At 38.5% G+C, this 12,068-nt stretch overlaps 1 protein-coding gene across 1 annotated transcript in view; it reads left to right on the top strand.

Moving 5' to 3' along the window:
* Positions 1 to 12,068, top strand: part of LOC145982677 (uncharacterized) — a 93,677-nt gene that overhangs the window by 35,801 nt on the left and 45,808 nt on the right. Inside the window, exon 2 of the mRNA XM_083116047.1 lies at positions 3,594 to 3,799. Coding sequence (XP_082972173.1) covers positions 3,594 to 3,799 — 206 coding nt within the window. The remainder of the gene's footprint in view (positions 1 to 3,593; positions 3,800 to 12,068) is intronic.

Here is a 12,068-nt window from a genome sequence, read left to right as displayed (position 1 = left end):
TTTTGCCTGCATTTCAAGTTATTCAGGTATGCTGATCTCCTGATATTCCATTACTGATTACATTTTATATTTTCCACTAACTTGTAAGTGTAAATTGAAATGGTATAATATCGTGATGTAATTATGAATAAAATCACAAAACAAGTATTCATTCTGTATTTACAATGAGATTCCTATCAGTATGAGACAGCCTTGCATTCAGTTGTTTCTGACGGTACAATTCGACCAACCCCTCGCTGTTCTAATGATTGACATCGCAGAAGAGGCGCCTCAGGAAGCTTATGGGGACGATAATATTTTGTATGGTCAGTCACATTTAGTATACAACTTAAATATCTATAAAATGCATATTTGGTTAAAAGAGTATGCATTTACCTAGTTCTTCTTTTGTAGTCGGGAGCGTTAGGAAGTGAACAGGTCGACCGCAGAAAATATTCGCCCAGTGGCCCTCCTCTCAAAGACAGTCACTGAGTTGTTAGTTGCCATTATTTAACCTGAAGTCAAAATGTGTGGCAATAAAAATGTGTGGTTTGAGGAGTCTTGTGCGAGTGTAATAGAAAAAACAAACATGCCTCTGCTTCAGATGCAAGCTCTCATGACTTTAATAGGTTATTTTGTTAGATAAGGGCTACATTGGAAAGTGTCTCCAGTAGATGTCTCCTAGCACCTTCACTTTAAAGCGCAAGCAACTAGGGCCTTCAACTAAAGTGAGAATTTTACCGTTAATGTCCCTGAATAAGCTGCTCTGCTGTTCACACAGCCTCTGAGGTGATGTGACGGCTGAAGTCGCCTAGAGCGTGCATCTGACCACACATCAGCCAAGATTAAGAATGAGTTAGACTCCCCTGCCTCCACACTCCCTATGAATCTTTTGGGTACAATGCAGTGCACAGGCGAGAACTTTACCACATATACGTATATTACATACACCATAACTTCTGCCAAAGGTTTTGAATGAAATAACAGAAAATGCTTTAACATGCCTGTTACACGAATAATTTGTCTACGCAAAGCACTACAGTCTGTCCCGATATTCTTCGGAGCGAGCGAACGAAGGAAAGTCTCTGCGCGAGAAGGCTCCACCAACGAACAAGCGCGAGGAAACAGGATTGTGTGGTGGAGGAAAGTGATTATATTTACCAGCCTCTGCAGCAACGTGTACTGCTTCGCTGTGCTCACTCGCTTTCTTCCCTTCTCCATCTTTATGCGCGGCCTTGCTTCAGAGATTCCCGAAGTGGAGTATAAACATTATTAAATATGGCCCAGTTCACACACATTTCCTAGGTCTTGGGGCCATTTATCAATTACATTACGCACTGTATCGAGTGGGAAATTTGCCTCTGCCTTCACGAGAGAGAGTTTCAGACTGTCAATACTGGAGTGTCTCTTTTTACAAGCCAAGTCTTGAAGAACAGATCACACTTTGGGTTGAAGTCTTGATGCCAAATGGCTAATCTGGGTGGATATTAAGTCGAGCACATTCGTCTCGAGCCACTGCTGGGTTGTTCGAGCCTTATGAGCTGGTGCAGAATCCTGCTGGAAGCTCCACTCCTGACCATGGATCATAGTGTTCCTCAGATTGTTGACCATTGCCTCCTGATAGACTCGCATGTTTCCACCCTTTCTCACAGAAGTGGAGCTCATTGGTGCTTGCCATAACTCATCCCCCACATACGTACGCCATCATTGAAACAGGATGGTAGACCCTCTTGACTCTTAGAACCTTGACACTAGTTCTCATGAACTTAGACCCTGTCATTTTGGAAGTTGAAACCCTCCTCAACAGTAAACATATTTTCTTCTCTGTGCAGAAATCGCCTGTGCCCATTATCTTTGTAACTCTCCATTAGGCGCTTTTCTTTTATTGCTATGTGACCCTTTAACTCAGTTGTGCGAAAGTGGCCTGTACATCGTCGTTTGTAAGCTTTTAACTTAGGTCACACGAGGCATGGACAGTATTTGAAATACCTTTTGAAAATTCACACCATCTGGGAGAATCTTGAAAATTTCGTCCGCCAACTGTCCTACCTTAAGGGTTGCTCTAACAACAATCCACCATGGAAGCTCAACATAAACGTTCTATCTGTTTTGTAGCTCGACTAACAATGGTTGACTTTTTCAATCTTGCAAGGTAAAGTTGTTGACTTTGAACAACAGGTGAGGATATTGAGGATCAAATACCACAGGAGAGGCCAATGTTGCATAAAGGCAATATAATTTTTGAAAGTAGAGAAATGGCTTTAATATTTTCCTTCACTTATTTTCGTTGCTTTACCTTAAATATTATTAAAAGTAGTAGTGGCGTGTTAAGTGGTAGGCTTTCGGACAAACCACTATTGTTCTAGGGTCCAAATCCTGGCCTCAGCTTGGGTATTATTTGTGAGCGTTCCCTTATCAATTCCATCTAATCACCACTCATTCTCATTGTTGCGATTAGCCGAAAGTGAAAGTGGAAAAAAACTACCTTAAAGAACCAAGACACAAATGTAGTAGTACTTCTCAAATTTTAATTAGTTTAAGGTCATAACTATTTGTAATAATGAAGTGAAAATACTGCTTTCAATTTAATCATAGAATGGAATCTTTAAAAACTTACGTATTGGTAATAAAAAATGAGCATTACTTTTCGCAAATACAGACATTCGTTTAGCAGCAATGTTCTATACTCCGTACCAGCTAACTGCAGACCAGGCGAACGAGAACAAGTCTCTGCGAAAGTAGTAACGCGAGACGGCTCCACCAATGAACAGTGAGAGAAACAGGATTGTGTAATGGGCGACGGGAGTTACCCGATTTCCTCCCGTTGCAAACTTTTGAAAAGGATAATACCGAACGCACATGACAAACGGACCGTAATTTTGTCTCCACTTCCGTACGATTGGTTTAAGAATTTCTGAGGGATATATTAGGGATAAAACTGCAAGAGCAAATTTTGACAAGCCGTGCATTTAGCGTACGGACTAAGTCTGGACCGTACGGATGGCAACGCTGCGCTTTCACCACTCGATTTTCCTCCTCCTCGTCTGCCGAATATGCGTGGTCCTGCTTTACAGTTAGCTGGGACAGGGTATAGTATGAATTTAAAATTGATTTTTAAACGGGGAATGTAGACCTTTAAGACTCTCTACGCTGCACAATACCAATAATAATAATAATTATAATAATAATAATAGTGTTGAGTTGAAGTCCTCTGAATTTTGACTAGATAGTGGAATGGCTCGATATAAAAACTGTAATAGCTGTTTTAGGGCAATGACTGCCAGTCTTTTCATGTCGGGTGTCATCTGAATCTTCCTGCAGATGATTCGTCAAGTCAGCGGCCAATGTATATATTTGATGTGAGTTAACTTATTGTAAAGACGGAAGAAATTTAGGTCACATGCTATCAAGAAGACTGCAAAATCTCAGGTAATGTAAATGTAAATGTGATCCAAAACACTATCATTACGCTGTGATTAGACATTTAAAGTACCTCTTATTTTCAACTTCAGATTTTTTTATGCTAAAATATTACAAAGTGCATTTATATCTTGATGGTCTTACTTAAAGTTCAGAATTATTAAATAATTGTTTATTTCTTCTTGTATTCCCAGTTGAAACTCCAGAACCAATAGCCCATATCGGCAATGACTCCTTGACACCACCTACCAATCAAACCTACGACAAGGAACGGACTCTAGTCGAGTCTGTGGGACTGGCTTTCTTGCTTCTACACGTCATTTTCTGTATTGCATTGTATATAATCGTCAAAAGACACACTATCAACAAGATGTGCAAGACAATTTTCTGCGGATTCCATGTAAGTTTTATAACATATTTTCTTTTAAAATTTGCTATTGCTAAGAAACGAAACATAGTGGCATATAAACACATTGCATTTAAAAAGTTATATTTCCAACAACATTTTACGTAATTTACAGTATCAGGATCATCAGTGCTTTCCATATGTAATCCAGGCATGATTGCCCTCATTTCTGTAGATAGAATAAAATATAAAATTTGAATTTGATTTTAAAATTTTGGGTGTCTCAGCACTTATTTTGCACCCGTCTCATTATACGGGGTCCAGCCCATTATTCTTACAAATAACAACTCTATCGTTGCATAACTAAAAATCTTAAAATATTCTTACTTTCGTTAAAAGCTGAGGCTGTAAACGGGCACTTAGCACACATAAGGACATAAACAGGACAACACACAGAATTATACTGGCCATAGGGCCAGTCGCCAGAGCCTCGTTTGTCTGTAAAATGCAGTCCAGGGTGTACTACGTGGAAGTGAGGTTGACAATTGGGTGTTTTACGTGGAAGGTCACCTCTTACACCCAGTAGCGGCTCGTGGTCTGGCTCTATGGGTTTGCACTTCAGTGTATCGTCCAGAAGCTGTTGTGTATTTCTAATGACAGACTGATCAAACCAAGCAAATCAAGCGAAATGAAGATAATAACAAATGTTAAAGCAAATAATAGTACTCACTAAGTTCACACTGCCCTGCTTCGTAATCGCACTTCAGAATGTTCCTTCTCTTCCGCCGTATCCATATGTTACTGTAGTTGCTACAGGCTTTGTAAATTCAATAACGTTACATATTAAGTCTGCTTTCGCTATGTACAGTTTCCCTATTCATCATGAAATCAAACACTTTGCACTAAAACAGGAATGACCTTTTGACAGCGTTAAATAATTTTGTAACGCAGTAACAGCCACACAATGTAAACCAGCTGACTATTTGATGCACGCTCCCTCCTTGCGGGTTGATAATTCGACTACTGCACCACAGTGGCAGTTTATTTTGACCAAGATGCACGAAGCAAAGGCATGCTTAAAACACCCGTTTTGGTTTCAGTTGCCCTCTCCTCCTTTTCTTCCCCTGTTATGCTCGGGACAATATACCATCGAAATTTCCCTTTCATAAAAAGAAAATCTCTCAATTTGCGATGATGTATGGGTTTCATCGACTCCGTCACACGATCTCCAATGGAATGGGTTTGCAACACCACATTTACTAGCACACAGATCGCTGCGTTCACGGCCTTCATAAATGTTGCAACCTCACCTCACACGGCGCTCAAACCAAAACATCAAATCAGCGTCCTCTACGCGACTGCTGCAACAGCGACATAGGAAGCGAAACTACCATTGTGTTCCAGCCTCGATCGCGGCCTGGTCAACGCGGGTTGATATTACTGATCGCAGGCTTCTCCACCATGAGAACACTTCATGTTTCGAAATAGATAGAGTTCAGTAAATAAGTATAATAATAATGATTTACATTACAGATTTATTTGGGTGTGCACGTGCGAAAGTGCGAATAGGTAGAAGCCGCTAATGCTTACACCCCAAAATTTAAAATATAGTTGGAACTTATGCCTCAACTGTTTTGTACTTCATGTATTATCAACTTATATGTTTCGTAAGCATATGCAGATCTATAGGTGAATCATTGTAAACATAATCTTCCTCCCTCATTGGCTTTGTAATACGTTTCCGGAGAAGTCCATCTAATTTCAACTGCTCCAAAGTTTTTCTTGAAAATAATTCGAGGTTGAATTTGAGGTGAACATATTGATATTGTTATTGATTTGCTTTATTTTACTTTGCTTTTTGTGCCATTTTTGACTAATTTGCGAATTTCATGAATGGTCACTCACAAACATCCATGCCCATACCCTTGGCGTCGTAGCGCGATGTGCTAACTATTCCGCCACGGGGGCCGGCTGAGGGGAATATACAATGAACCAAAATGGCATAATTGTTGACTAGGAGTTTACACCATATCTTTGTAAATCTCTCACTGTGTGCGTGTGTATGTATCTTTGTGATACGTGTAGAGCGGGGGAGCAGGAGATAAGAGGGCACCTATAACCTGACTTAGAACCCTTCTGGTTGAAAATGTTTATCCCTTGGGGATGCTACCTATACTTCAAAAGAATTTAACCTACCCTCCATCACTTGAAAATGATATATAAATAGTATAGTTGTGCATGTTCAGTGTTTGGAAGTATCTAGTCAGAAGTAACTCAGTTACAAGTAACGGTTACCTTTTTAAGGAATTGCCACTGTAACTAGTTACTTTTAAAATGAAGTAGCTGTAACAGAGTTACTTTTTGCAATACAAGTAACGTTTTCAAAAGCTACTGTTACAATTATCCTACATCATGACCACTGACTGTTCCAGCCTGATATAAGTGTGTGTGTGTGGGGGGGGGGAGGAAGGGGTTACATATTTCCGTTTCAAGTTGTCGGGGCTAACTAACATCGGTGTAATTTGGGGCCTCACTTTTAGAAGGAAGGAATGGAAAATTTTCCAGACCCCTCAAAAAGAGTCCAGAAATATTTTTCTAAATAACTGTTACAATTGAGAAATCATAAAAATCACTTCTTATTTCTTTGTTGCTCAGTTCCTCTTCTATGTAAAGAGTCTCAATACATCTTTGCTGAAATGAGAAAAGGAACCACAGCAAAAGACTACAATAAGATACCTCTGTTTTATGAGCACTTGCACCATGGTCGACAACCTTGTTTAAATCAAAAGATTTTGCAAGTTTTCTCTCAATGGGGAGAATATATAGAACATTCAACCTCTCGTTACCAATCCTATTACGAAGGCAACATTTGATTTGTAGTAATCTAGTAAATGTTCTTCTACATCCAGCTATTGATGGTGAATGTATATTGCAATAACACAAAGCTTGAAAGTTCATGAAAGGCAATTTTGAATGTTTCTACCATTGCAAGCATGTGATAAAGGGTCATTATTTTGAATTTGCTTTCGGTTCTTAGCGGACTCTAAACTGTCCAAGACCAGCTTTTCGTACTTCAGACAAACTGTCACTTTCTGAATTTAAACTGTGAACTCCAATTAACACATCACTGTCCTTAGTAAACATTTCCCTTAATTTAGAAATTAGGTAATTAGGAACTGGAACTTTAATATCCTGTTCGCACGTAGTTCTATTGCTTCCACATGCTGGAATCGAAATGGGTTACTATGACGGTATTGCAGAAACGATTTTCTAGCCTCACAAATGATAATTAATATACATGTAGGCCTGGGCCTACGAGCAATAAAATTACACAAGTGTGCTCAATTTTCCACCGTTTTAATTGGTTGGCTTTGCATTAACGTCCACTACATGTACAGAGACTAGACCTAGACGAGACCTAGTGCTTATAGTGGATTCCGGTCTACTTAATGAACTTTGCCTTAATCGAGGATCGAACACGGGACAACTTGATTTCAAGGTAGTAGTCTTATATCTAGACTACCGGATGTAGCTACACAGTCTCAGCATTTAGGAAATAGGTAGTTTGTCTACTCCTTGATTCCTTACCTACGTGTCTCTCAGTCTCGCATATTTGCAATGATAAGGATATATTATGGAACAGGGCATTGATAACACTCATACCATTGCCGGTACTCGATTGAGAAAACAGAAATAGAACTTGACACTTCTTTAGATGTTGAATGTTCTCCTACTTAAAAAAATAATCACACTTGTAAGACCTATTCCTAAAAATAATGATTCGATTTATAGTAGCTAATAATAACTGTATACGCATGTATATTCCTCGCTACTATTTGAACCTCCAACAACCAATAGAATCTTATATGCATTGAATACGTCCACCTTCCAGGCAGGCATCAGACTATCATATCAAGTAGCAAGTTTGGCAACTCATGATTGGCCAATTACTTAGTGTAAAATGATCAGTAGGCGTTGTTGATCTAGTCAGATGTGCAGGTGCCCCTCCCCCTTACGATTTTAGAACACACCGTAATCAAGTATTCTTGCTATCTTATTAAAGTAGGTTTTCTTGATTTGGTGTTTTAACTACACTTTATGCACAGTAAGGCTAATTGGGACTGGACCTATAGTTTAAAGTGGGATTCGAGCCACTATGTGCTTTCGTCGGGTGTCGAACCTGGGATCCCTTATTACCATTGCGCCATCGGGGAGGCTCGCTTACTAAAGTAGAACATGTACTTGAACATTGTAATGGCCTTACCCCAATAGAAGCTTTATAATAGAAAATATTACGAAAGAAAATGTCTAGTTTTCTATTTTCAGTCGACATGCTTCTACCGTACTATAAAAATCTTGGGGTTACAAGGGGGCTTAGGTCTTTTTAAGGGGTCTGAGGTCTCTTTAAGTGTGCTGAGGTCTCTTTTAAGGGACCTCAGCCTCCTTAGTCCCCCTGTAGCGCCGTCCCTGTTTATGATACTTAAATTGCTAACTTTAATATTTGTAACGTGAGAGAAGAGCTAAATTTAGCAACTCTCTTTCCAGCTATGTTCTTTCTTTGGATCTTAAGATGAAAAGTTTTTCGTGAAATTACCCAAAGCAAAATTTCAAGGATAACTGAAAAATAGACGGAAACTATCTGCTTGTTTACTTGTCAAAAGAGCACTGGGGGAGGAGGAAGCTGAGTGCATATAATCCTTTTCGTGAGGACTTGTCTACATGGTCAAGTGTTTTGTCTTGACAAATATTTCCAGACTCCAGCGTTTGTTATACTGAGAAAGGAATCTGCCACTCGGTTGATAGCTTCAGAAGAACTAGTTATTTTATATGTGATAGCAATAGAGAGTGCAAGTACTTCGCTGTTGATATTCTGCAGTGGTAAATGACTACTGCATCTAAATAAAATACCGCGAAGGAACATATCAGCACCTACAGTATGTGAACATGAATCTTAATCATCATTAAATATTTTAATTTTTTTCTTAAAAGTTATGTCTTAACAAAACTGGCATATTTGAAAGGAATAAATGGAGTTTGAGAGCTTATAAAATCATTTCGCCACTAAAAATATTTATTGTGTGCACAACTTCTTGACTAGATATTTTTTGAAGCACAGAAATTGTCAATTACGAATGGATTTTACTTATATTTTGGATGTCAATACTCCTAAGGCATAAATACGATGCATGGCGACATTATTTGTGTTGATATTTTTTTACGTCGCAACGATGTGGATGAACGACGGTTAGATTAAATTGATGGGGTGACGTTCACGAAGGAACACCTAGACCTAAGTGGTGAGATCGTGAGGCGATGGTGCCTACGTTCGAGACAACCAGGCTTTAAGGTACGAAAACTTTTCTCTTAAATGGCCGTCTCGAAATAATATCCTAAATACACCACTGATGTATATTACTGTGAAAAGAAGGCTCTACATTAGTAAGCATGACATTTAGGGATGTTACCGAGACAAGACCAAGACGAGACCAGACCCTTCAAGAAAAGGCACACCTCTGTATAATCGAAACAAGTAGATTTTTGGTGACATTTCACACAAACAAAAGATTACTACATTCTGTGACTTATTCTGTGATATCAATTACGAGGTGAACTGATTATTTAGAGATTGCTCATGTATATATTTTATTTATAGTATTTGCAAAGTTAATCCATCAGTAGCAGCCATGACCTTAGGCAGCGCACTTTCATAAATTCAGGGTAAAATTCCCCTTTTTCGAGGGTTCATAGAGTAGAAACGTGGTGTCAAGCAAAACTGTTATTAGGAAAAGTTGTTTGTCTTAATGCACTCTATACGATGTGCTATTTTGGGCATTGACACGCTGTATATGTCAACCACGGTCTGTCTCCAAGGTGATAGTTTAAGTGTGTTTTCAGCAATATCGTACAGGCGGCCAGGTTAATTCACGCACCACCAGAATGTGAAACGTAGAGACGACAGTGTCGCAATATGCAGATATTAAACACCTGAACAAGAGCAATCTCTGGATAATGATTTTATAACCTCTGGATAAGCGAATGAGGAAATCACTAGTGCTATCAGCGCAAGTTGTACTGCAACTTGAAGTAACAAACACAACACAAGAAAAGCCAGTCTTACACGGGTTTTAGAATGGTCTTCACTTTCCGATCGACTTTCAGCTTCCATTCTTACTTCAGGATTAGAAACCGTCTTTAAATCCATCCTTGAGACCATAGTACTGCCAGTCAGAATTGTGGAGCATACCTGACAGCTGAAGTAGAAGTAGGAAGAAGAAGAAGAAATAGAAGATGGTGATAGGTATTTGGCTGTTTAGATCATGTTAGCTCTCTTTTTTAACATTCAACCATTACAACTACATAAATGGCTGATGGGAACAATGAATGAAGTATTTACATATTTTATTGATTTTTATAAATAGTTCAAGTGTCTAAATTTAGGGGGAAAACAGGTAAGTCAATATTCGTCAAACTCCATAAAATGATTTTTTAAACTTATAATGACTTAAATAACTTGTAATTTCAAACGGTACTGGACATGTAATAGAGACGTAAAAACATATGATTCGACCAATGGAAGTGTCAAATGTATGAAACGAAAGAAAGCTGTCATGAAGTCCAGCCCAGCATCAACATGGCAGGAAATAACACCGCTACCTCACTTACAACAGAAAATTGACTTAAACTGGTTTTTTTCCCCCTGACCCTTTATTATCTTCACAGAAGCAAACGGATACTACCTTAAACTGAACATATGTTCAGTACAAAAACTAAACATACGCTTGCTTGCTGTAATACACATATAAACTGTGCTGTGGATAACACTGCAGGAAATAAATCGGTAGTGTTGTAATGATATTTAAATTAGGAATTGTAAAAACTGCTTCATTGCTTTCGAAGTAAATCTCACAATTAGTATTTTATGGCCAAAGAGTTGTCACTGTAACTGTAATGTAATATAAATAAGCTTAATGTAAGCATTACACATTCGCATTTTGAATATTGTTGTGAAGTTTATGTAATTTATTTAATTAGTTCTTACTGAGGAATAAATTTCAAAGCCATACAAAAAGGGATTGAGATGCAACCAACCCCTTTCGTAATATGCGGGTAATACAACTTTGTACTAGTGTATCCGTAAAGTGATAGGCTATATCAACATGAAATACAATTTGTTAAATACTTACATTCACTGCTATTTTTCCTTTCCTTCAACAGTTCTTATTAGCATCCAAACTTATGAATAAATAGATCATGTTTGTGCAGTCGCCATTTTTAAGGATGCGTTTTTAAGGATTGTGCTAGACTCCTCTTGCTGCCTTCACGAGCTGAGAACGTAAACATATCTTATGGTAGTTTCCGCTTGGATGTCGATCGGGAAGTGAAGACGTGCCTAAGTACCATTGGAGACTGGAAAGACAAGCTTGTGCGATTATTTCCGTCCCTAAGCCGCCCCTGCGCGGCCGACATGAAACTCATTAAGTGATTTACTCAATTTCATTAAATTAGATTGCAGAATGTATTATTTGATTTCTGCCATTTTCCCTTATCTGCAAAGTGCAACACTAGTGCATAGATTTCACATTCGCTTCATGGATAAATTCAACTTAACAGTCGTTTCGTCATCACGAGTTTACAAGTTGTTCAATTTGGAACGTTAAACACTCAGATGACTTGATAAAATTGTTGTCCATACTAGTGGCGACTGGTGGTCTGAGTCTATGGGTGTGCACCTCAGCCTCGCGTCCAGAAGAAGCGTTGTTACAACTACTTATTCTTTCCCACCCCTAAATTACTGGGTTTTAATAATGTATATTGTATTTATTCAATAAAAATTTGTCCCATCAGAAACCCAAGTTTGATGCCATATACATTTCAGCGTGCACTTCAGTTAATTACCATTTTTAATGTACTTATTCAATTAAGACATTGTCACGAGGATCCTTGAAACCCTACTCAAATGCATCAAGTTCTTTGCAAAAATTATCTCAAATCAGTGACATCCTCATACGCACTGAATAACGAATTCAAGATTAAACTCTGATTATTTAAAATTTTCGTTGAACTTCCAAATACAAGTGAAAGTGACCACGTCTGAACAACGCCAATTCCTACGACATTATGAATGAGTCTAATTCAAACGGATGGCATTTTCAAGCATTTTTCCACCACTTGTATCAATGGATTCCACTCATCGCATTTTGTCTTGCATCGTTGAATACGCTCGTCACTACACGCCACGAATGAGCACATCAAAGCTCTGTGCTATTTGCAACCTGTTGATTCCACTCTCAAAAAACAGATTGAAACAATAATCTTTCTCTGC

This window comes from Lepisma saccharinum, unplaced genomic scaffold (assembly GCF_977018435.1).
Source record: "Lepisma saccharinum unplaced genomic scaffold, izLepSacc3.1 HAP1_SCAFFOLD_311, whole genome shotgun sequence".
Classification (NCBI taxonomy): Eukaryota; Metazoa; Arthropoda; class Insecta; order Zygentoma; family Lepismatidae; genus Lepisma; species Lepisma saccharinum.
The sequence above is the reverse complement of the archived record's forward strand: the minus strand, read 5'-3'. Positions and strand labels throughout refer to the sequence as shown.